The sequence below is a fragment of the Saccopteryx leptura genome, chromosome 4 (genome assembly GCF_036850995.1).
Source record: "Saccopteryx leptura isolate mSacLep1 chromosome 4, mSacLep1_pri_phased_curated, whole genome shotgun sequence".
NCBI lineage: Eukaryota > Metazoa > Chordata > Mammalia > Chiroptera > Emballonuridae > Saccopteryx > Saccopteryx leptura.
Window position 1 is genome coordinate 220122117 of NC_089506.1, and position 25077 is coordinate 220147193.

At 56.3% G+C, this 25077-nt stretch overlaps 2 protein-coding genes across 3 annotated transcripts in view; one reads left to right on the forward strand and one right to left on the reverse strand.

Moving 5' to 3' along the window:
- The window catches only part of ZKSCAN2 (zinc finger with KRAB and SCAN domains 2), a 46859-nt gene that overhangs the window by 12540 nt on the left and 9242 nt on the right, over positions 1-25077 (forward strand). Inside the window, exon 7 of one of the 2 annotated variants that reach the window (XR_010751204.1) lies at positions 2498-5143. Coding sequence is in view for 1 of the 2 variants with exons in the window: in XM_066383379.1 (XP_066239476.1) it covers positions 2498-3423 (926 nt within the window). In the remaining variant the exon portion in view is untranslated. Of the gene's footprint in view, positions 1-2497; positions 7006-25077 lie in introns of those variants that run through there. The other variant, XM_066383379.1, reaches the window with a different exon arrangement.
- Positions 15772-23716, reverse strand: AQP8 (aquaporin 8). Its single transcript, XM_066380075.1, has 6 exons — positions 23696-23716; positions 23313-23572; positions 19575-19701; positions 17759-17973; positions 16354-16488; positions 15772-15916 (listed from the first exon to the last, which is right to left on the reverse strand). Exons 1-6 carry the CDS (start codon positions 23705-23707, stop codon positions 15868-15870), a joined length of 798 nt encoding a protein of 265 aa, XP_066236172.1. The 5' UTR covers positions 23708-23716; the 3' UTR covers positions 15772-15867.

Here is a 25077-nt window from a genome sequence, read left to right on the forward strand (position 1 = left end):
GAAAGGACAGGCCAAGGTCGAACGAGGGAGAGAGAGGCTTGAACCTGGTTCTCAGCCCCGTCTGTTGCAAACCCTCATTGGCATCTCATCGGACTTAAAATTCTCAAAAGTAAAATCACCATCTTCCCACACCATGGCTCTTCTCTGTCCTCCCACAGGGCGTTCAGACTTTAAACTTTAGAGATATTTTTGATACCTTCTCTCTCATTATTTACATCCAGGCAGTAACACATTTTTTTTTCAACTGTTGTTGAACTTTTATCCACCCCTCTAGTTCTCCTGGTCAACACCCTCGTCCAGCCTTTGTATCTGGCACCTGGGCTGTTGTAGCGATCTCCAGACCAGCTTTCTGCATCAGCCTTGTGTTAACATTCCACAGCCATTCTTCATCTGGCTCTTCTTACCTTTCTGTCATCACCCGTTACTCTTCCCCTCCCAAAACTCTGCCCTGCTCCAAATAAACACTGGAGGGGGAAATGCACGCACAAACCCTCCAGTAGTACTTATGTGGAGATGGCGGTGTGAAGGCTGAGGTCAGTGAGTCTTCCCTAACCCTGGAAACAAACTCCTGTGCTACCATCTCTTCTGGATCTCGTTTTTTGAGTTGAACGCAAAATCTGTCATCAAATTATCAGGCTCTCGCCGAGCCAACGACTAGGCTGTGACTTCCCTCAGACCCCAAAGCAATGTTAGACCCCCTGAGAACACTTCAGAAGAGCTGCTCCGTGGACGATGGCGTTGTAGGGCTTTTCACGTCAGCTGACGGGTTATTGGGTCATCAGTGGGCGGCTGCCCCTTCCCCACAGCGCTGGCCACAGCCGCCCCTCGCTGGGCAGAGGGAGAGCGGCAGTTTCGGCCCCGTGTGTGGGGAGAGGAATGTTGACACTGGGAAGTAGAAATGAAGCCGGTAACACAGTGTCTGCCACCAGGAGTTTGATGGCCAACCAGTCCTGGACTGGGCCTCAGTTACACAGCTTGTGAAACACTTTTATGGATTAAATAATACAAAATGTCTGGAATGTGCTTTAAAATAATCTGGGCAGAGGTCACAGGGAGCGGGTGGGAACAGAGGTGAAACAAGATTGGCAGCGGGGGTCGTTGCTAAAGCTGGTGGACACTTCCTGGAAGTTCATGGTACATACAGTTCTCTGCGTGGAAGTTCACTGTACATACAGTTCTCTGCATGGAAGTTCACTGTACATACAGTTCTCTGCGTGGAAGTTCACTGTACATACAGTTCTCTGCGTGGAAGTTCACTGTACATACAGTTCTCTGCGTGGAAGTTCACTGTACATACAGTTCTCTGCGTGGAAGTTCACGGTACATACAGTTCTCTGCATGGAAGTTCACTGTACATACAGTTCTCTGCGTGGAAGTTCACGGTACATACAGTTCTCTGCGTGGAAGTTCACGGTACATACAGTTCTCTGCGTGGAAGTTCACTGTACATACAGTTCTCTGCGTGGAAGTTCACGGTACATACAGTTCTCTGCGTGGAAGTGCATTGTACATACAGTTCTCTGCATGGAAGTTCACTGTACATACAGTTCTCTGCGTGGAAGTTCACTGTACATACAGTTCTCTGCGTGGAAGTTCACGGTACATACAGTTCTCTGCGTGGAAGTTCACGGTACATACAGTTCTCTGCATGGAAGTTCACTGTACATACAGTTCTCTGCATGGAAGTTCACTGTACATACAGTTCTCTGCGTGGAAGTTCACGGTACATACAGTTCTCTGCATGGAAGTTCATTGTACATACAGTTCTCTGCCTTCGTTTATGAGCGTTTGGATTGTTCACAGCAAAACGTTAACACAAAACCACATAATTAAGTGACCAGGGTCAGAACCAACCAGAGCTGTCTGATTCCAAAGCCTGTGTCTCCTTACCATCGTATGCTCTCCATGCAGAGAACTTCCTGGAAAAGCCAGGATCCAGGATGTCCCTTGCAGTGAACGTGGCTGTCGATGCAGGAGTGAGGAGATCATTCTAGTGTGGGGAACGGTGAGAACCAAGGCTGAGTTAGTGTAGTGTGGGAGAGACAGCTGGAAGAGAAAAAGACGGTGACATTCAGGGAAGACAGAGAAGCACTCTTGGGTAGGGTATGATCAGATACTGATGGACTTAGTCCAGTGAGGGATCTGGACTGGACCACTAGAATCTACTCTAAACACTAGTGGAGTAGGGAATATTTTAGGATAGAAGAGAAATTTTGAAAGCAGGATGAATTCGAGTGGAACTTCAGGGAGATAAGCCAACTTGCTCCCGTGTTAATCAGATCTGGATGAGGAATTCGAGCTTGGGTTACAAGTCAGTGCAGCAGGCCCGCTTTGAGCTGGGCATTGTTGGCTGTTCTTGGAACTGAACGAAGATAAGGAATAATGAATCGGGGGAGAGTAACAGGACCTGAGGCCAGTGAAGCATGCAGGGGTGAAGTCCGTGTTGATGTTAACTATGGGACTGCTCTGAAATTTTTCATTGTCTTTTTTTTTTCAGATTTTGAAATTGGAAGTAGTATCAGGGAGGCTGCGATGCAGGTAATAATATATAAGGACATGGATGAGCACAGGGCACTAATAGAAAAGTCTGGAAGGGTTGTTTCCCAGACTCCTGACCCAGCTAAGTGTCGTAAGAAGGACTGCAGCTCAGGAAGACAGTGGGAAAGCCGCCCAGGGACCAGGCCAGGCAGGCCGGCGCCCCAGCCCAGAGACCCGGGGAAAGCCCTCGTGCACCCGAAGTCTCTCCTGGGGAGGAGACCCCACCGACTCCTCAAGCACGGAGACGGCCTTGGGAGGGGTGCTCGCCTCCTGGGCCGGACGACCCGCCAGAAGGAGAACTCGTACTCGTGCAGTGTCTGCGGGAAGTGCTTCGGTAGAAGCAGAAGCCTAATCAGACACCAGAGAATCCACACAGGAGAAAAACCTTTTAAATGTCTTGACTGTGGGAAAAGCTTTAACGACTCCTCCAACTTCGGTGCCCACCAGAGAGTGCACACGGGGGAGAAGCCCTACAGCTGTGGGGAGTGTGGGAAGAGCTTCAGTCAGAGCTCCAGCCTCGTCATACACCAGCGAACCCACACGGGCGAGAAGCCCTACCAGTGCGGCGAGTGTGGGAAGAGCTTCACCAACAGCTCCCACTTCAGTGCCCACTGCAGGGTCCACGCGGGGGAGAGCCCCTACAGGTGCGCGGACTGTGAGAGGAGTTTCAGTACCTGCGCACGGCTCCGGGAGCACCGGAGGACGCACACCGGGGAGAAGCCCTTCGGCTGTGCCTGCTGCGGCAAACACTTCAGTAAGAGCTCGGTGCTGACCAAACATCGGGAGGCCCACGGGAGAGAGAAGCTCCTGCCACACCCTCCGTGCGTGTGGGCCCCGGAGAGCCCACCCAGGGGGAGGGCTGACGGCTCCAGGAAGACCTTCTGATGACCTCGTCTCGTCCTCAAGGCCCCTTGAGCCCGTCCCCCCTGACCGCACTCCTGAGACCTGTTCTCAGCTGTCACGGGTCATCCCCAAGGTACACTGGAGAATGGACATCAGCTCCAGACTTGGATCCTGTTCTCACCTCTGCCTCTCACTGGACCAGTCTCTTTCTCTCCTTCAAGGTGTCTCAGTTTCTCCTTGAATAAAGTGGAGAACACAAGTGATCTGGGTTCAGAATGGAGTTCTCTTCGATATGTTGAGGCCACTGCTATGGGACGGCTACGTACAGCAACGTCAAACACCCTTTCGTGGAGGTGAGAGTTGATGTCCAGGAGATGAGGAAAAGTGCTGAAAGGATTTTGTCGTGATTGACCACATGAGATCCTGGGTGCAGCGTGGCCACGAAGTTTCATGTCTGGGAGGAATTTTCCGGAGTTTGGTCCGAACTACATCAAGTCCACTGCGGTTTTGAAGATATCCACAGAGGAGACTGAAGATTGGATAGCTCCCATCAGATTTCTGTTGCAGTCTACCCTTTTTGTGTCAAGAAGTTGATCCAGATAGTTCGAGTTGAGTCCCCTGTTGTCCCTGAAGTCACGTGAGCCATTCCTTCATTCCCTTCCGTAGAGACAGGGAGCAGCCGATCACCACATCCCTCTGTACACCAGCCTTTCCTGTCCCTGAGGACAGTCTCTCGGCCGCTGCGTTCAGGCCTGGAAGAAGCTAGTCCTGTTCTTGTTTCTTGTACGTCCTACACTTACCTCTTCCCGTCTGGGTGCTCTTGCCTGGCGCCTCTGAGCGTCACACCCTCCTCAGATCGACCGGGCTGCCTGCTCCTGGCGTATCCTTAAAAGGGTTTCAGATACATTCTAGTTCTCCCCTGTCATGTCTTTGGTTCTAATCTAGAACACAAAGTATGTTGGCATATTTATGCCTCCCACCCCCACACTTTAGTAGAATATTATATAGTCATAGTTTCCTAAGACTGAGGGGGTGAAGGAGGAGACACCTGAAGCACCAGGGTTTCTAGGCCAGTCGGACTCGCTGGGCCTGCTTCAGGTCGATGGCCACCTCCGTGCAGACTCGGGTGGTCTTTTCTGAGGCTCTGAGACCCTACTCGTAGGATCGTGACTCTTGCTGCAGAGTCCCGGGTAGTTTGTACAGTTCTGTAGCTCACTAAGTGCAAGCAGAAGTCTTTGTAGAAACCTCCAGTCCAGGACATGTTAGAGTTTTCTTCATTTACCTGTCTGTCTGAAAGATCTTTGTGCTAACCCCTCGCCCTAGCCCGATGAATAATGAAGGAAGCGTGGAGGTGGACGGATAGCCCATTCGTTTCTGGAAATTAGGGGCGGATGTGGTCATCCGAGGCTGGCCGCCTTGGGCAGGGAGCGAGCCCTCGTTGGGTGGAAGGGTTACTAGAGCCAGGGCTGTGTGGGTAGATTCTCCTCTGGTCTTACCTCTCCTTTTCTTCGTCACACGCTCTCTTGTTGGAACACATCTGGAGACAGTATTTTTCCTCTGACTGTGTCTGAATCTGTTGGAATTTGTTCAGTTACGGAGCCACGACAGGGTGTGGCCTGTGGGAAGGCAGGTGACTCAGGTAAATGCTGATAAATGTTCAGTGTACACTTGGGAGTGTTGTGCTCGTCCACCTCTGAGTAGATGGACTTCCTCGTGTTGTCTGAATCCTAGACTTAAGCAGGTGCAGCTTCACGTTGGTAGCGTGCTGAGCAGAGTACGCGGGCGGGCGTATGCCGTGTAGACATTCCGGGATTCCGACTCCGGAAAAGGTGCGTGTCCACAGGGGCCGCCTCTCAGTAAGACGTCCACAGGCTGATTGTCACCTTGACTGACGCGATTGAGGAGAGTGCTTTACTCATACGTGTTAGGCACCGTTGTGTGTGAAGGGCGTGTTCTAGGCACAGGGAGGGAGGGACACGAAATGGACGGGGACACGGGGCCTGGGCTCCAGGAACTTGGAATCAGGTCGAGAGAGACCGGAGCAGACCGTGCGCCAGTTCCGGGCGTGTAGGTCCCAGTCGAGGACTCGGTGATGAGAAAACCATCGTGACCCGCAAGAGGTGCCCGGACGTCCCTGCTGGCAGAGAAGGTCCGACCCAGCCCGTCCCGTGGGGTTCTGTTCTCGTCTCGCGGGTCTGGGATCAAGCTCCGGTTCTCCTGGTTGTAGCTGGGCTGCTGAGACCGGTAGTGAAGTCACTTGGGGAATGAAGTTTGTCTGTCTGAGGAGACGGGTCCCTCCCACCGCTGGCCAGGACTCCCGGCGTTTCGTCCTCTCAGCCGGAGTGCAAGTCAAAGTGAGGGACGTTGCTTATGTCACCTAGCACTGCCTTTGGGGCAGTCCCTAGGAAAGGCTTGCTTTCCGTCTCTGTACAGGGAAGCAGCTCTGGTCCTGAGCCAAAAAGAATAAAATAGTTATCTTTAAGAACACTGTGATTTTTATAACTTACTGTTTTCTCCTTCTGTTCTGGCTACTGAAAAACACAATAAAATTTCCAGCCCCCTTAACCAGCTACCTGAAACCTCTATTTCATCCTGTCTTATTTCTTTGAACGTTGTCCCAAACCCTACTTTTTTAGTGGTATGACTGCGGGCATTTTGTTTTCTGACGGCTCACCCAGCGCCCTTTGAGACTGGCACGCCTGCCCTGCCCAGTTTGCTGTTAACTCTCACACATGCCTCCATTCTTACTGCTGACGTGATGACACCCAGAACCTAATTTATTCATCTGGAAAGAAACCTTGCTTACGGAGGAAACCTTCACACAGACACAGCTCAGGGCCGCTTGTCACAGGGGAGTGAGCATTGGACCAGAAGCCAGAACACAGGTTTCCGTCTGGTTACCGCCACTTACTGAGTCGTTGGACGGATCATAGCCTCTCTCCAGGAGAGGCTGGGCTTGGTGGCCAAGACCACTCCGACTGTGACGTTTCATGAGGCTGTGCAGCACGGTGTGGCTGAGGAAGAGTGGAGGTCCAGGCCGCCCGGCCGGGCTCAGCGCTGCACACAGCGTCCGGGCCACGCTGAGCCGTGTCCGGGCCACACTGGCTGCGAGCACGGGCCTGAGCGGGCTCAGTCGGGAAGGGGAACCGTGTTCTACTGTAGGCACCCCGGTCAGCTGGGTAGGCCACTGCAGGTAGCTGGCTGAGGAAAGGAAGCCTGTCTTGTGAGGTCGGTGGCCGGTGACAGACAGACCGCTGTGTGGGAGCTGGGGAAGCCCCAGGGCGCTCGTGTCCTGGTGGCCGGTGACAGACAGACCGCTGTGTGGGAGCTGAGGAAGCCCCAGGGCGCTCGTGTCCTGGTGGCCGGTGACAGACAGACCGCTGTGTGGGAGCTGAGGAAGCCCCAGGGCGCTCGTGTCCTGGTGGCCGGTGACAGACAGACCGCTGTGCGGGAGCTGGGGAAGCCCCAGTGCGCTCGTGTCCTGGTGGCCAGCGTGGCTACCAGCCTTGTCCTCTATGAGTTTATTCCGAGTGTAAGTGTCTCTCTGTTCATTGTGTGTGTGTTGGTGTGCACTTAGATGTCTTCTTGAACACTTGTATGTGAAATAAATGTCTACAATAAATGACTCCCATTGGTTTTTGCCATAATTTGAAGGCTGTCTTCTATTAAGGGAAAAGAAAACTTAGAGGGGGTAATCAGAGCTGACCCTGGAGAGAACTTCCGTCTTGTTCCCGTTCGCTGCTCTCCCCGTAGTCAGAGCTGACCCTGGAGAGAACTTCCGTCTTGTTCCCGTTCGCTGCTCTCCCCGTAGTCAGAGCTGACCCTGGAGAGAACTTCCATCTTGTTCCCGTTCGCTGCCCTCCCCGTAGTCAGAGCTGACCCTGGAGAGAACTTCCGTCTTGTTCCCGTTTACCACCCTCCCCGTAGTCAGAGCTGACCCTGGAGAGAACTTCCGTCTTGTTCCCGTTTACCACCCTCCCCGTAGTCAGAGCTGACCCTGGAGAGAACTTCCGTCTTGTTCCCGTTCGCTGCCCTCCCCGTAGTCAGAGCTGACCCTGGAGCTGGAGAGAACTGTCTTGTTCCCGTTCGCCGCCCTCCCCGTAGTCAGAGCTGACCCTGGAGAGAACTTCCGTCTTGTTCCCGTTCGCTGCTCTCCCCGTAGTCAGAGCTGACCCTGGAGAGAACTTCCGTCTTGTTCCCGTTCGCTGCTCTCCCCGTAGTCAGAGCTGACCCTGGAGAGAACTTCCGTCTTGTTCCCGTTCGCTGCCCTCCCCGTAGTCAGAGCTGACCCTGGAGAGAACTTCCGTCTTGTTCCCATTCGCTGCCCTCCCCGTAGTCAGAGCTGACCCTGGAGAGAACTTCCGTCTTGTTCCCGTTCGCTGCTCTCCCCGTAGTCAGAGCTGACCCTGGAGAGAACTTCCATCTTGTTCCCGTTCACCACCCTCCCCGTAGTCAGAGCTGACCCTGGAGAGAACTTCCGTCTTGTTCCCGTTTACCACCCTCCCCGTAGTCAGAGCTGACCCTGGAGAGAACTTCCATCTTGTTCCCGTTCACCACCCTCCCCGTAGTCAGAGCTGACCCTGGAGAGAACTTCCGTCTTGTTCCTGTTCACCGCCCTCCCCGTAGTCAGAGCTGACCCTGGAGAGAACTTCCGTCTTGTTCCCGTTCACCGCCCTCCCCGTAGTCAGAGCTGACCCTGGAGAGAACTTCCGTTTTGTTCCCGTTCGCTGCTCTCCCCGTAGTCAGAGCTGACCCTGGAGAGAACTTCTATCTTGTTCCTGTTCACCGCCCTCCCCGTAGTCAGAGCTGACCCTGGAGAGAACTTCTGTCTTGTTCCCGTTCGCTGCTCTCCCCGTAGTCAGAGCTGACCCTGGAGAGAACTTCCATCTTGTTCCCGTTCACTGCCCTCCCCGTAAGTCAGAGCTGACCCTGGAGAGAACTTCTATCTTGTTCCTGTTCACCACCATCCCTGTAGTCAGAGCTGACCCTGGAGAGAACTTCCGTCTTGTTCCCGTTCGCTGCTCTCCCCGCAGTCAGAGCTGACCCTGGAGAGAACTTCCATCTTGTTCCCGTTCACCACCATCCCTGTAGTCAGAGCTGACCCTGGAGAGAACTTCCATCTTGTTCCCGTTCGCTGCCCTCCCCGTAGTCAGAGCTGACCCTGGAGCTGGAGAGAACTGTCTTGTTCCCGTTCACCACCCTCCCCGTAGTCAGAGCTGACCCTGGAGCTGGAGAGAACTGTCTTGTTCCCGTTCACCACCCTCCCAGCAGTCAGAGCTGACCCTGGAGAGAACTTCCATCTTGTTCCCGTTCACCGCCCTCCCCGTAGTCAGAGCTGACCCTGGAGAGAACTTCTGTCTTGTTCCTGTTCACCGCCCTCCCCGTAGTCAGAGCTGACCCTGGAGAGAACTTCTGTCTTGTTCCCGTTCACCGCCCTCCCCGTAGTCAGAGCTGACCCTGGAGAGAACTTCCGTCTTGTTCCCGTTCACCACCCTCCCCGTAGTCAGAGCTGACCCTGGAGAGAACTTCCGTTTTGTTCCCGTTCGCCGCCCTCCCCGCAGTCAGAGCTGACCCTGGAGAGAACTTCTGTCTTGTTCCTGTTCACCGCCCTCCCCGTAGTCAGAGCTGACCCTGGAGAGAACTTCCGTCTTGTTCCTGTTCACCGCCCTCCCCGTAGTCAGAGCTGACCCTGGAGAGAACTTCCGTCTTGTTCCCGTTCACCGCCCTCCCCGTAGTCAGAGCTGACCCTGGAGAGAACTTCCGTCTTGTTCCCGTTCACTGCCCTCCCCGTAGTCAGAGCTGACCCTGGAGAGAACTTCCGTCTTGTTCCCGTTCACCGCCCTCCCCGTAGTCAGAGCTGACCCTGGAGAGAACTTCCGTCTTGTTCCCGTTCACCGCCCTCCCCGTAGTCAGAGCTGACCCTGGAGAGAACTTCCATCTTGTTCCTGTTCACCACCCTCCCAGCAGTCAGAGCTGACCCTGGAGAGAACTTCCATCTTGTTCCCGTTCACCGCCCTCCCCGTAGTCAGAGCTGACCCTGGAGAGAACTTCCATCTTGTTCCCGTTCACCACCATCCCTGTAGTCAGAGCTGACCCTGGAGAGAACTTCCATCTTGTTCCCGTTCACCGCCCTCCCCGTAGTCAGAGCTGACCCTGGAGCTGGAGAGAACTGTCTTGTTCCCGTTCACCACCCTCCCCGTAGTCAGAGCTGACCCTGGAGAGAACTTCCGTCTTGTTCCCGTTCACCGCCCTCCCCGTAGTCAGAGCTGACCCTGGAGAGAACTTCCGTCTTGTTCCCGTTCGCTGCTCTCCCCGTAGTCAGAGCTGACCCTGGAGAGAACTTCCGTCTTGTTCCCGTTCACCGCCCTCCCCGCAGTCAGAGCTGACCCTGGAGAGAACTTCTGTTTTGTTCCCGTTCGCGCCCTCCCAGCAGTCAGCGGACCTGTTGACTCCACAGCTGTTCTTGTGCAGCTGTCCTCGGATAGGGTCCACTGCCATCGCCCCAAATAACATTCAGCTCTGATTCTAGGATGGGATTAACCTCAGCATGTATCTGGGGGAGGCACTCACCCACAGCTCTTTTTTTTTTTTTTTTTTTTTACAGTGACAGAGGGACAGATAGGAACAGACAGATAGGAACGGCGAGAGATGAGAAGCATCAATCATCAGTTTTTTCGTTGCTACGCCTTAGTTCATTGATTGCTTTCTCATATGTGCCTTGATCATGGGCCTTCAGCAGACCAAGTAACCCCTTGCTCCAGCCAGTGACCTTGGCTCCAAGCTGGTGAGCTTTGCTCAAACCAGATGAGCCCGCACTCAAGCTGGCGAATTTGGGGCCTCAAACCTGGGTCCTCCACATCCCAGTCTGACACTCTATCCACTGCGCCACCGCCTGGTCAGGCACCCACAGCCCTTTATGGTGGAACAAGACGCCACAATTTCCCCAAAGATACACAGTGTTGCTTTTGACTTACTATTTTTGTCTAGAGTTATAGTGGCTTCCAGGAAGGATTTCAATTCCACGAGTCACAGACTCAACGTACTTTGCTACTGGCTTGAACATGAATTTCCCACTACTCACGAACTGTAAGAGCCACAGGGCGGGTCGCCTACACATGAGCAGGACTCCAAAGGGAAGTCCCCTCTCTCCCGGACTTTGTAAGCCTCTGTGTGGCCGACGGCTGTAGTCCCAGGGCTCTCGAGAAGATTATCCGTTCCGTCAGCATCTAAGAGCCCCTGTAAGTTTTCCGTATTGTCCTTGAGTCCACAGCCACAGCCCCTTTGGAGGAAAGCCGCGGAAGAGGCTGACAGGTGTATGGCGCCCCGAGTTCTCCCACAAGATTCCTGACCTTCCGTTCCGTTACATGATTTAGGTCTGTGAACCGGCTCAGACCGGGGATTCGATGAGAGTCGTGGTGTCTCTAAGAGCCACAAATCTTCCATCTTTTTTCAGAGAGGAGAGAGAGGGGGAAAGAAGGAGAGAGAGAGAAGGGGGGAGAAGCAGGAAGCATCAACTCCCATATGTGCCCCGACCAGGCAAGCCCAGGGTTTCGAACCGGCGACCTCAGTGTTCAAGGTCAACGCTTTATCCCACTGCGCCACCACAGGTCAGGCAAAAACAATTCGGCCTTTTTTTTTTTTTTTTTTTTTTTTTTGTATTTTTCTGAAGCTGGAAATGGGGAGAGACAGTCAGACAGACTCCCGCATGCGCTGGACCGGGATCCACCCAGCACGCCCACTAGGGGCGATGCTCTGCCCACCAGGGGGCGATGCTCTGCCCCTCCGGGGCATCGCTCTGCCGCCACCAGAGCCACTCTAGGGCCTGGGGCAGAGGCCAAGGAGCCATCCCCAGCGCCCGGGCCATCTTTGCTCCAATGGAGCCTCGGCTGCGGGAGAGGAAGAGAGAGACAGAGAGGAAGGGGGGGGTGGAGAAGCAAATGGGCGCTTCTCCTATGTGCCCTGGCCGGGAATCGAACCCGGGTCCCCTGCACGCCAGGCCGACGCTCTACCGCTGAGCCAACCAGCCAGGGCCAACAATTCGGCTTTAAGGTAGGAGAAAGAATGCCTTGTGTCTCAAGCACTAAGAGGAACATGGCTAGTCACAACCTCCCAGCTCCACGCTGGGTCCAGCGACTCGAAGGGGAAGCGTGGTTTTGGGCAGATAGATGCCTGACCCACTGAGGTGGCAGGGCTCTGGAGGAGAATGGCACTGTGGGGTAGAGGGCACGGGGCCAAGCCCGGAACGGCTTCAGCCTCAAGGGTTGCTTAGACGCAACACAGCGCCTGCGGAGCGTGCCGGGGCGGGGAGCTTGGCGTGGCGGCCGGAGCGGTCTTGGCGATGAAGTTCAGCCTTTCTTCAGACCAGGGACTCCTCTCTCCAGACACTCCCCCGGCCGGGTCCAGGGTGGCCCAGCAGCACACCTGACGACCACCCCCCGTGGCGGCAGATCAGGCACAACGTAGAAAGTTCCGTATGAGAGGAGGGGGGCGTCCTTCCCCCTGTCGGGTTGCTTAAGCTCTCACGGTTCTTGGAAGACCTGCTGAGAGACAGGGGGGCACAAGTCTCATGCCAGGCTTCCCGACCACATGGCGCGCGAGGGCTAAGCAGATTCTGGCAGAAGGGAAGGAGTCAGTGCTCGCACCCCGGGGGTCTAGAGCGGGGTGTGCCTGCTGCAGTCGGAAGCACCCCGGACTGCGTCTGAGATCCTGGTCGAGCCCTGACACTAGGTAGACCCCTGTGTGATTACCGTCACCTTCTTCAGCCACTGGGTAGACTCCTGTGTGACCACAGTCACATCCTTCAGCCACTAGGTAGACCCCTGTGTGACCACAGTCACATCCTTCAGCCACTAGGTAGACCCCTGTGTGACCACAGTCACATTCTTCAGCCACTAGGTAGACCCCTGTGTGACCACAGTCACATCCTTCAGCCACTAGGTAGACCCCTGTGTGACCACAGTCACATTCTTCAGCCACTAGGTAGACCCCTGTGTGACCACAGTCACATTCTTCAGCCACTAGGTAGACCCCTGTGTGATCACAGTCACATTCTTCAGCCACTAGGTAGTCCCCTGTGTGATCACAGTCACATTCTTCAGCCTCTCTCGGTTTGGGGTCTGACAGCGTGAATGCTTCCCAGCCGTTCCCCTGGGAGGCTCTGAGAGCCTGAGGAGGGTGGTTAACTGAGAAAACGCATCTGCACCAGGTCCCTGGGGAGACTCCACCCCAAGCCCTGGTGCTGATCCCTGCAAGTGACAAAAACCTCTGATGAGGTCGTAAAGAAAACAAGAACTGACACGTCGTCCGCTCACAAGGTCCGAGGCGCTGTCCTCACGCTTTACAGCCATCATCTGTTTACCGTATTTTTCGCTCCATAAGACGCACCTGACCCTAAGACACACCTAGGGTTTTAAGGAGGAAAATAAGAAAAAAGATATTCTGAACCAAATGGTGTGTTAAAATATTTAATAAACTACCATATTTTTTTGCTCCATAAGATGCATGAGCATTTTCCCCTCCACTTTTTTTGAGGAGGTGGGGGGGGAGTGCATCTTATGGAGTGAAAAATGCGAGGTACTTCTCACAAGCACTCTGAGGTGACATTTCTATTTTATAGACAAGGAAACCGAGGCTGAAAGAAGTTCAGTACCTTCTTCAAGCCTATCCAGCAGATGAGCCGGACTTTAAATCTGCGTCCTCCTCGGAACCCAGGCTCATAACAACGACAGTGTGCTGCTACCCCAGAGCGTCCGGCTCCAACGTCTTTAAAATTCTGTCACCTTGTTCTCGAAAGGGCGGGAGATGGGGTGGAGACAAACTGAAGAGATCAGGGCTATTTCGGATTCTACTCTGTGCAGGCAATGAATTTGTGAGTTGGCGGGATCCGCCTGGGCATTCATTCATTCAAGTCTCTGAATACTTAGTCCCTTCTGCGCGGCAAGCACTAAGCCAGACGTGGAGTCCCGAAGACAACTCAGCTTTGCTCTCTCGCCCGAGAGCGCGCAGTCCGGGACTTGACGTGAGGACCAGGACGCACGTCCAAATCCAAGTGCAAGTTAGGACGAGAGAGGAGTTACGATGCCTCTCTTAATGGGGACAAACAGGCAAGTAGAAGACAAGGCAAGAGACAGGCTGTCCCTTTATTCAGGAACAGTGGAGTGTGGTGACAAAGCTTCTGGGAACCTGCAGTCGAACACAGCTCATCATAAGTGGTGGCGCCGTCCACCTGGATGACTTCGGATGAGGTCCTCTCCTGGAACCTGCATTTGAACCTCTGGAAAATGAGAAGACGAAGGATCCCTCCCTACCTGGGAGAGTTTCCTGGGGCCACCTTTGTGACAAATGACCACAAACCTGGCAAAAATATCTTACCTGCTACAGTCCCGGAGGAGGCCAGCAGGCTGAAATTAAGCTGCCAGCCGGCCACGCTCCCGGCCCAGGCTGTCAGGGAAGAGTCCTTCCTGGCCCCTGTAGCTCTTGGGGACTCTTCGTGCTGTTAGGTGGCCTCCCCGCTTTGTTCACGTGCCCCCTTCTCTGTGTCTCTGTGCGTCCCTTTCTGTCTCTTATAAGAACATTCACTGGAGCCTGACCAGGTGGTGGCGCAGTGGATAGAGCGTCAGACTGGGATGCAGAAGGACCCAGGTCTGAGACCCCGAGGTCACCAGCTTGAGCGCAGGCTCATCTGGTTTGAGCAAAAGCTCACCAGCTTGGACCCAAGGTCGCTGGCTCCAGCAAGGGGTCACTCGGTCTGCTGAAGCCTCACAGTCAAGGCACATATGAGAAAGCAATCAGTGAACAACGAAGGTGTCGCAACAAGAACATTCACTGGATTTAGGGCCCACCCTAGTCTGATCACCCAGTATGATCTCACCTTAATCGACCCGTCCTTAATTATGTCCGCAAAGACCTCATTTCCAAACAAGGCTATTCTTAGGTTCCAGGTAGACGTGAATTTTGGGGGACACCATTCATTGGACCCACCACCCTCCCCATGGGCCTGTTGTGGGCAGTGAGCTGATAATGTACGGAGAGCGATCAGCACAGTGATGGGCACATGAGCGATACATGCTGGGTGTACGCATGCATGCTGGTTGGTACATGCGTGTTTACGTGTGTGTGCGCGCACTGTCACTATGTTATTACTTACTGGGTTCTCCAGAGGTTTATTTCATGACTGCTTTCACCGGAAGAAGTGTTCTGCTCTTTGCGAGTGTTCTAACTTGCTTGTTTCCGACTTGATCACATTATTTCCTCCCCTTTGTTTTTCTTTAGGTTTGTGGTGGTTCCTCGTATTTTTGTCTTTCTCTTTTCGTCCAGAAATGTTCTGGATGTTTGGGCGTACAGTGTCCATTGTCTCAATAGGCAGTGTCTTATCATATTGGTGACTGTTCTCCTTTGAACATTTTGTTTTTACTCAGGTGAGGAAGTTGAGCCTGTAGAACTGGGAGAGCTTTTTGATTGTTGAGAGAGTTATGTTATATCCCTAGACTAGAACTTCCTTATATTGTGGTGGTCATCGCCCGTAGATGGCCCGGAGATTCTTACAGAGAAGATACACCCCCCCCCCCACACTTAACGGGGAGAAGTACAGAAAGTGTCCTTTGATCCTCTTTTATTCTTTCTCATCATTATACACCGCAATGTCGCTGTCCCTCCGGACCACATTGTCTCTCTCCTCAGGACATCCTGGCAGCCGGCCCACCCCACACTCACCCTCATCCCCAGCTGCCCTGCCACGGGGCCTGTCCCGGACCGTCCCGGGAGCCAGACCCCACCCTGGAGTTCGCACTGGGCTTTGCAGCCGGGTCCTCAGGTCTGGGACGTGGAACTGATTCTGACGAGCTAACGAGCATCCAGACTGGGTTCTCGATTGGGCTCCGAGCTCCTGAACGGCCTGCAGTGGGTGTGGCTACGGCGGAGACCGACCCGGGCTGGCCTGTGTCCGCGCTGGGTCCTAAGCTGGACGTGGGCCCTAACCAGACTCTGGACCAACAAGGCCCAGCCTGGACTCGGCTCCCTCCCCAGCAGCGCCCATTTCTGAAATGAAAGGCAAGCGGAAGGGCACGCGGAGGGAGACACAGGACTATTTATTTATTTATTTATTGCAAAGCGAGGCGGGCAGCGCAGGGAGCAGGAAACAGACCGCGGCAGGCCCTTCGGTCCCAGAGGACTGCGGGCGAGGGAGGGGCGGGAACTGAGCCGACAGCGCCTCTTCCAGCCACCGCCCCGCACTCCTGGGCCCCTCCCTCGGGGCACATGTTTCCGGCTGGGGGCTCTGATGAGAACAAGGGGACCCCCAGGACCTCGAGCACCCTCAGGACACAGCAGCGGTCCGTCCATCGGTCTGAGAAGCCAGGCCCCAGGCAGGGGATGGGTCAGCCGCCCCTCGGGCCTGTGCCACAGCCGGGCATGCAGCTGTGCCGGCAGCTCCAGTCCGGGCTGGGCCTGCTGGGGGCTCCGGGCGGCAGGGAGTCCACGCTCTCGGCTTCACCATCCCTTTAGGACGAGGCGAGTTTTCCCATCTCCGATGAGGAACCTACAAAAACCAGTGAGGCCCAGTGAGGTCTCGGAGCCGCTGGGGGAGAGATGCCTCCCCGAGCCTGCCCTTCCTCCGCCGCTGGGGAGCCCACCTAAGCATGAAGCCTGCCCAGAGGATGCGGTCTACGAGAAAGACTCGAGTCTGAGGACGTGGTTCGAGCACCTGCCTAGACATCACAGCGCTACCTGCAAACCTTTCCGTTATGTGAGCGCATGAATTCTCCTGAATGACATAAACTGTGTACAGGTGCATTTCTGTCTCTCGCAGTCCGAGGTCCCAGAGTCAGAACGCTTGCCTCCGCAGAAGGCTCCCTTTTCTCTTCTCCAAACTCGAGCGAGGTCCTCGTCCTGCAGCTCTAGACGCTGCAGGAGGCAGGAGCTGTCCCCAGGGGCCCCTCAGGTGAGCCAGTGACGCTGCGTCCCACCCCTACCTACCTGATCAGCATGGCCACAAGCAGGCTGGCCAGGAGCGGGCCCAGCCAGTAGATCCAGTGGAAGTCCCAGTGGTTGGCCACCACGGCCGGCCCAAAGGCACGGGCAGGGTTCATGCAGGCCCCAGACACGGCACCCCTGCAGACGACCAGCACAGGGTCACCAGAGCCCGGTCAGGAACCCCCCCCTCCTCGAATTCCCCTCCCCAGCTGAGCCGAGGTCTCACGGCCACCCGAACCCCACCCCACCGTGCGGTTCCGGTTCCGGAGGGGTTCAGAGAAGGTGCGGGTGAAGAGGCTGGTCGCACTGGAAACTGAAGGGCCTGCCTGTCCCCACACCCCGTCTAGAGGACCCCGAGGACGTGCCCGCTCCGCGAGGGGGGCGAGAAGAAGAAGAAAAGGTCTCTTCGAGGAGGTGGAGCCTATCAGCAGCCGTCAATCATGTGAACTTGGCAGCTACTTCTAGTCATGCGACCTCGGTATTTCAGTTAGGATGACAGCACCTATCTCGTGGGCTGTCAAGAGTCCACGAGAAAGCGTAGATAGAGCCCGTGCCCCGCATGTAATTCATGCACAGGTGTTTAATCGAGCTGCTTCAGCCCCTCCTGTGGGGGATCTGTGACCCCGGTGCACCTCTGGTTCTGCTGAGACTCAGGCGGGGTCCCGCAGACTGCGCCCCTCACCCGACCCGGCTCCAGTAGCCGTGGTCCATGGGCTTGTAAGTGAACCGACGGCCACCAGGGGGCAGCAAAGCGCTGCCACAGCCTCCCACGCCTCCCACCAGAGCAGCCCGGACTCGCCCTGCCACGGGTGACCTGGGCTTGGAGGGCAGAGGCGGGAAACTGCGCCCAAGAGAAAGAAAGAAAAAAGGAGTGGACCCTAGGAAGGGCTCCCTCTTCCTCTTCAGCAGCCCGTGTGGGCTCCTGTCCCAGGTCTGTCACTCAGTCTGCCGTTGTCCAGGGACCTTCAGTAAGTCACTCACGTCCTCTCTGAACCTCTGTTTTCCTCATACAGAACATGAGGGAAATAACACCTCACCCAACCTTCTCCCCTGAGTTGCTTCCCAGGCCCACTGTGGGGTTCAGTGTGAATGAGACAACAGGCGCGGAAGCTCTTTGTAAGTCGGGCCTGCAGAAATGTCTTACCGGCACTACAGAAATAACTGCATGTAAGAACCCGGCTTGCTGACTTCCTCAGAGTGAAATGAGCAGAAGGCTCCCTCCAGGCCCACACTCCCACATAGCAGTAACTTCCCAAAGATACCACAGTCCCCACCACTCCCTATTGTCTGCCTCATGCCAGCCTACTTCACCAGTCTGCATTACCATCCTGGACCCTGTCAGCCACTGAGTCTGTGCCCCTCCGGGAAGCTTCGCAGGCCCAACCGACCGAGAGCCGAGGGCACTCACCCCGCCAGGACATCCACGACGACGGAGAAGCCGATGGGGAACGGGGCCAGGGGCCCCTGCGTCCTCTCGTTGACGGCGCCCATGCAGACGGTCAGCGTCAGCAGGGTGGTCAGGACGATCTCGGCCACCACGGCCCCCACCACCTGCCCCGGCTCCTGCACCGTCACAAAGGCTGCCCCGGACGCGTTCCAGAACCGCTCCTCCGGGCTCACCACCTGCACGGGGAAGCCACTCAGTCCCACAGTGGCAGAGGGGAGGCACAGGGACAGCCAGGAGCCGCGGGCAGTGGCCCCAATACCCACGGCCCGGCCCTGCGTGAAGGGCGGCAGTGCACACACCCGGGGCCCGTCCCAGCCCCACCGTGTCTCCCGGGAGACTCTGCGTGAGCCGCTGGACTCCCCTGGGCCTCGTTTGGCCCCGTCTGTAAAATGGGGTTAACGCTGACGGCAGCGGCTCCTGCGGGCCTGAAGCTGATGTGACTTGTGACCCTCTTTGAGAGAAAGGGCACGAAAGGACCTCCCCTTTACAAACTGCAAACACACGTGACCAGTTCAAGACATTGCTAACCCCTTATAAGTTCCCTTCGGGGGTGGGGGGCACGGGGAGCCCTGACGCTTAAGTCTGGGGGGGTCATCACAGCCCCTGGAGAGGGAGCCGGCAGAGCGGACGAGGTTCAGGGCCCCGGACCCAGGTCTGGGCTCTGCTGCTCGCCAGCTCCTCTGAACTCGGGCAAGGTGCTGACGTCTCTGCCCCTCCGTTCCCCCTTCTGTACAAGGGGGACGGTGACAACTCCAGGCCCAGGCCCTGAGCGTCCCCTCAGGACCGACGGTGGCTTCCTGTGACATTGTCGGGAAGTGAAGCGAGGAGAGACGAGGAGAGAAGAACTTAGCAGCGAGGATGTGCTGGGTGAACGGCCCCGCTGTCCGGCTGCAGTGTGGCCTGTTGTCGGTTTGACAAGGTGGCCAGTGGCCCCGCGGGAGGGAGTGTGGGCACTGCTCTCTGCCGAGGGTCGGAGCCGGTGGACAGGGTCTCCGATAGGGGTGCCAGGAGGCCAGGGCAGGGGAGGGAGCCTCTACCCTGCCCGCTCACCCACACACGCCAAGCAAGGCCTGCATCTTGAAGGGCCCGTGGTTGGACTGACTCTTTCAGGGGCAGCAAGAAAAAGCGAGTGAAAGTGGGAAGGGAAGGGGGAAGGAGGAAAGGAGGAAGGCCGGGAAGGAGGACAGGAGGGAGGAGGCGAGGGCGTCCACCCGTGGGTTACACACAGAGCCATGAAAATTCTGCAGCGGAAAGGGAGAGCGAGTCGTCCTGAGGGGGCGGGAGAATTCCAGATGTGATAATCAACCCGCTCCCGTCAGAGGCAGAGAGCTCGCTTTGGAGGGGGCAAGCTGGGAACACGGAGAAGTCAGACCAGGAGCTCCCCGAGAATAATCGTATTCACCTCGTACCCCCTAGTCAGTGTTTCGTATTCACCTTGTACCCCCTAGTCAGTGTTTCGTCTTCACCTTGTACCCCCTAGTCAGTGTTTCGTATCCACCTTGTACCCCCTAGTCAGTGTTTCGTGAGAGGTCTGTAGAATAAATGAACAAGTAAATGAACGAATAAATGAATGAATGTGGAAGAATGGACTCAGGAAGAAAAGCCTCCTGTCCTGAATCCTGCTTCTTGGTCTGTCCTGGTTTGTCCGGGTGTGAAGAGAACGGGGTGGATCCGAACTGAGCCACAGGCCCCCCCAGTCCCACTGGAGAACACAGGGAGGACTGGACAGGCCCGCCCCCCCCCCGCCGCAGCCCCGCCCCCACCGGGCCTCACCCACCTTGGCCAGGGCAGCCCCGATCAGCCCCCCGCACAGCTGGGAGATCCAGTAGGGAAGGAGCATCGTCAGGGTAAGGCCTCCGATCAGCGTGACCGCCAGGGACACGGCAGGGTTGAAGTGTCCACCACTGTCCCCCACAAGAGCAGAAAGAAGGCGTGAGGCCAAGGTTCCAGGTGTGCCAGAGGGGTGGTGTCCCACCCAGCCCCCCAGGGGCTGGCCTTGCGCTGCTAGTCAGTCAGGGGTCCCGTCCAAGTAGGACAGGGGCGGCGTTTTTCCTGAGCTACCCAGGGGTGGGCATGGGCGGGCGGGAGAGCCTGGGAGGGGTCAGCCCAGTGCCTGGATGCCCCTGGGGTCCCAGAGGGTGAAGGCTGTGGGACAACGTCTCTCAACTCCTTCGAGACCCCCTCAGAGCCCCTACTAGCCCTCCGGAGCTGCGGCCACAGGTCAGAGTAACACCCCAGCCTCCAAATGAGTAGCCCAGGCGAGGCATCCTGGCCTCCCCTTGTAAGTAACCTGAACAAATGCTCCTCACCGGGCCCTGGCCAGTGGATAGAGCATCAGCCTGGTGTGTGAATGTCCCAGGTTCGATCCCCAGTCAGGACACAGAAGAGAAGCGCCCATCTGCTTCTCTTCCCCTCCCTCTTCCCCTTCTCTCTCTCTTCCCCTCCCTCTTCCCCTTCTCTCTCTCTTCCCCTCCCTCTTCCCCTTCTCTCTCTCTTCCCCTCTCATAGCAACCGGCTCAACTGGTTCAAGCATCAGCCCCAGACGGGATTGCCGGGTGGATCCCGGTCAGGATGCATGCGGGAGTCTGTCTCTCTATCTCCTCTCCTCTCAACCGATAAAAATCTTTCTTTGTTATTGAGGTATAGTTGACAATTACATTAGTTTCAGGTGTACAAGATAATGATTCAATATGGGTCTAGATTGCAAAATGACCAGCACAGTAAATCTAGTTCACACCCATCCCTACACGGAGTTACAGTTTTCTTGTGATGAGGACTTTTAAGATTCACTCTCTCAGCCACTTGCAAATACGCAAGACGGTATTCTTCACTCTAGTCACCATCCGGGGCTGCACATCGAACCCCCAGAACGTACTCGCTTTATAACTGCAAGTTTTTACCTCTTGACTCCCTTTGCCTATTTCGTCCACACACACCCCCTCCACACACACACACACACACACACACACACACACACACAACAACCTGTTCTCTGTATTCATGAGCTCGGAAACCCCCTCATTTTGGTCTGAAAGTGTGCTTAGTCTTGGAGATAAAACAGAGAGTAGGGGTTTCGGTTGGGAACGGCATTCAGAATCAGGAGAAAGGTTAGACATTCTCGAGGGAGTTTGGGGTCGGGACCTGGAGTTTGGGGTGTGAAGGTAGTGGGAAGGGCAGACAGAATTGAGCCTGGGGTCCAAGGACTGGTTTAAGCTGGCCGGCCCCCTCCACTGGTCATGGGTAAGAAAGCCTTCCTTCTTCCCAGGATGCTCAGCGAGCTGGAACCCAGAGCCAGGAGGCCCCACACCCTGCAACCCACCTCAGCATCCTGAGGCTCGCCCGTTAAATTCCCCTGGTGCGTGGAGTGAAACGGGCACCCCCATAAGAAGAAAAATGACCCCTGAACCCCCACCCAATGTGACACAAGAGCCAAAGCGCCGCCCTGATGTTCATTCAGAGCCCAGCACTGGACCTGTCCCCAGCGGACAGAAGGCACTGGGCCAAGACCGGACGGAAGACCTTGGCCCTGGACAAGAAGCCTCTGTGCAACATGCTGATGTCCTGGGGCCAGCGCCCCCGCTCCTCCGGCCCCAATCTGTGCAGAGCCTCTCGGCTGAGTTTCCTGTGTGATGGGGAAGCCCCAGCAGACGCTCAGACTCAGGTGGGCAGAGGGTGGCCAAGCCTGCGTGGCCTCAGTTCCGGTCCGTGACCAAGTTCAACCGGGGCCCTGCCAAGGCATCGAGGTGACGTGGGGCGGGGCGGGGGCTCTCCCAGGGGACAATGCAAAGCTGGAGGCTCTCTCCCCGCCACTGGCCTCTCCTCCACCAGCTCACCCAGCCCAAACAGGGAGAGAGCCCCGACTCGGAGCAGGGCTCATCCAGGAGAGGGTGGGGCACTCCGGGACACCCTACGTGCTCCCAGGACCTACTCTGCCCTCACTATAACAATAAAACAATAATAAAAAAAGCAATGAACATTTACTCATTCATCATCTGCTCCATAAATATTCATTGAACACCTACTATGTGCCAGGCGCAGAATTGGGTGCTTTAATCACACACCTCATCTTGGATCCACGGAGCAACCTCCACGTCAGTGCCCAGCGCACGGTGGGGGTGCTGAATGAATATTTGTTGAGAAAGCAAGTGATTGGCTAAAAACGTGGTGTTCTAGGGAGGCGGGCTAGGGAGGCAGGCTAGGGCACTGCATAAAAAATGGTCTCCCAGCCAGCGGGCCTGGATTCGAATTCCAGCACTGCCCCTGAGTCGCTGTGTGTCCTTGGGCGAGGTATATACCTCTCTGTGCCTCAGTGATCCCTACTTCATCAGGCTGTTGCAAACATATAATAAACCCAACACACGTTCCCATATTGTATTCTGTGTGTGGCTGGTACTCAATCCATATCGGATATTATTAATATCCCCACTCAGACCACTGTGCAGAGTCTTGGCCTGTCCACCCAGCTAGGCCGTTGCAGAGATCGCACTCAGCACCAGACCCACGGAAACAGAAGGAGATGATGTTTCCACAGGCAGCATGCCCTGGACATCGTCTTTTTTAAATGTTAAAATTCTCTTTCCGTTCTGTTTTTCTGGGAAACGGTATTTTCATTTCCTTATTCTGACCCATTTTCCGAGTGAGATTAAACACAGAGCAGCTGTGTCCTACCTCATCCTGCCAGGGGCCCATTCGAGGCACCTGCCACATGGCTGGTTCTCCTGGCAGCCCACGGACCACCCACGGAGCTCCTGTCCTGATGGGTGCTGGGCTAGGGAAGCCCTTCGCCCACCCCTCTCTGCTCACCATCCCACAGGCCGGGGTCACGCGGGTTTGTGGGTACCCGAGTGGGGAACCCCTCCACAGCCCGCTTTCCCCAGGGAACCCCTGGCTGCAATAAAACCCCAGCCTCACATCCGTCGCAGCAAAGCGACCAGCCGCCACTGAGCCCTTGATCGCACGAAGCCCTTCACACCGCTTCTGCCTCCTGCCTCCCCACGGGGCTGTCCCCCTGGGGTGTCCCCCTGGGGTGTGGGTGCCGGACAGCCAGCCCTGTTGCTCCTGAGCCACGCCACCTTGGGCCTGGCCATGGCTGTCCTGTCGCCGCTGGAACATGGCGATGAGGGCCCCCTCCGCACTGGGCTGTGGTGGCGACCGCACGAGTCCGGGCCTGTGAGGGGCTTCGAACAGCGCTAACCACATACGAGCACTATAGGATATGTGCTAGCTTGTCCAAAAATAAATAATAATAATAATAATAATTTCAAACATACTCTGCTTCGCATTCTCTCTCTGGAGCGGTTCGGATGGGAAGAGGGACCCACCCACAGTCACAGAGCTCGTGGGCGGCAGAGCTGGGATCTGAACCCCGGCGGTCTGCCTCTCCCCACCGTGTTCCCAGGACCCCGCGTGGGTGCCCGGGGACCGGGGCGGTGGAGGGAGGGGGCGGGGTCCCTGCGGACGGCTCAGCTCTCGGGGTCGCGCTGGCGGCACCCACGCACGCCCCGCCCGGCCTCACCTGATATTGCCCAGCGTGGCGGTGAGGAGGCCCAGGGCCAGCCCGTGGGCCAGGGCCGGCTGCAGCAGCCCGGTCTCCGGCCCCTTCTCGATGACGGACAGACAGCCGACGAAGGTGAAGAGGGCGGAGCCCAGCGCCTCCACCGCGCAGGGCTGCACGAACCGCTCGTGCCACAGCCCGCGCCCCCCGCCCCCCACGCTGGGCTCCTTCCCGCCGTCGCTGCCCAGCTCCAGGTCTGCCATCCCCATCGCTTCCACCGCCTGCAGGGAGGAGGGGAGGAGTGAAGGTGGGGGGAAGCCCTCCGCCCCCCCCCCAGCCGTGAAGGAATCTTCAGTCACCCCGGAAGGGCCAGGCCCGAGGGGAAGAGGTGGCAGTGGGCTCACCTGCTCAGACATCGGGGACGAGGCTGCGGGGACAGAGCTGCTGGGAACTCGCACCTGCTCTTCTAGACGCTCTTGTCTCCCTGAGGGACGGGACTGGCTGTTCCCAGCGTGGGCTCTGCCCTTTAAAAGGGGCCCAGAACGCGGTCAAGCCCAAGTGGGAGGCGGCCCCGAGGCCCAGAAGAGGAAACATTTTTTTTTTTTAATCTCAACGAGCCAGCTAGCGCCAGGGGTGGCGAGGATCGCGGAGCTCCCTGCCAACCAAGGGAAAGGGGCTGGTGTAGCTGCCTCTCCCGGGAAGCCTCCGGGCCTGCCCCCGCGAGAAAGGTGGCCCAGCGCCCCACGGTCCCCATCGGGGCCACAGGAGACACGCATGAGTAGGTGGACACGAGGGATGCCCCCACTGGGTTAGGACAGCAGCCAACTCAGCTGCAGTGGGGTTCCCCCAGTTCCCACAGGGTCTTCCTGTACACGGGGCCCCCCACACCTCCACTCACTCACCTCGGTCGCCTGACCCAGGACTGAGATGCAGAAGAGGACCGTCCACTGACAGGCAGCAGAGACCCTTTGTCCCTGTGGGCAAGCCGTGGACTTTGGAAACAGGCTGCCTGGATTTCAGCCTCAGCTCTACCAGGCACTGGCTCCTCCGTGACATGTGCAGCATCGTGACACACCGCAAGGGTTAAATGAGCTAATACGTATATGCAAAGTGCTTGTGAGGGTGCCGGACACAGGACAGGCACAATGCCAGTGTCTACTAATTCATAGCATGTGTTTATGCATAATTAATATTTATTGAACACTTTCTTTTTTTATTTATTTTTATTTTTTTATTCAGTGAGAGGAGGGGAGGCAGAGAGACAGACTCCCATATGCGCCCCAACGGGGATCCACCCGGCAAGACCACTAGGGGACAATGCTCTGCCCATCTGGGGCGTTGCTCCGTTGCTCAGCAACTGAGCTCTTCTAAGCGACTGAGGTGGAGGCCATGAAGCCACCCTCAGCATGGGGGGCCAACTTGCTCCAATGGAGCCATAGTGTGGGAGGAAAAAAGAGAGGTAGAGAGAGAGAAGGGAGAGGGGGAGGGGTGGAGAAGCAGATGGGCACTTCTCCTGTGTGCCCTGACCGGGAATCAAACCCAGGACATCCACATGCCAGGGCGATGCTCTACCACTGAGCCAACCGGCCAGGGCTTATGGAGCACTTTCTACATGTCAGGCACTGGGCTACCTGCCTTACATGCATTATCTCATTTAAGCCCTACAGCGACCCTACGAGGTAGGTACTGTTATTACAGCCATTCCACAGATGAGGCAGTGGGGGTTCAGGAAGGTCAAGTTTCTCAGGGTCACACAACTTTTGTGATTACAAAACTTGTGGGCTAC

Coding starts and splice junctions, on each gene's coding strand:
- AQP8 (XM_066380075.1), bottom strand. Junction 19,702..23,312: donor GCCACGCTGGGCAATATCAG/GTGAGGCCGGGC, acceptor TGTGGGGGACAG/TGGTGGACACTTCAACCCTG. Junction 16,489..17,758: donor GTCGTGGATGTCCTGGCGGG/GTGAGTGCCCTC, acceptor GGTCGTCTGCAG/GGGTGCCGTGTCTGGGGCCT.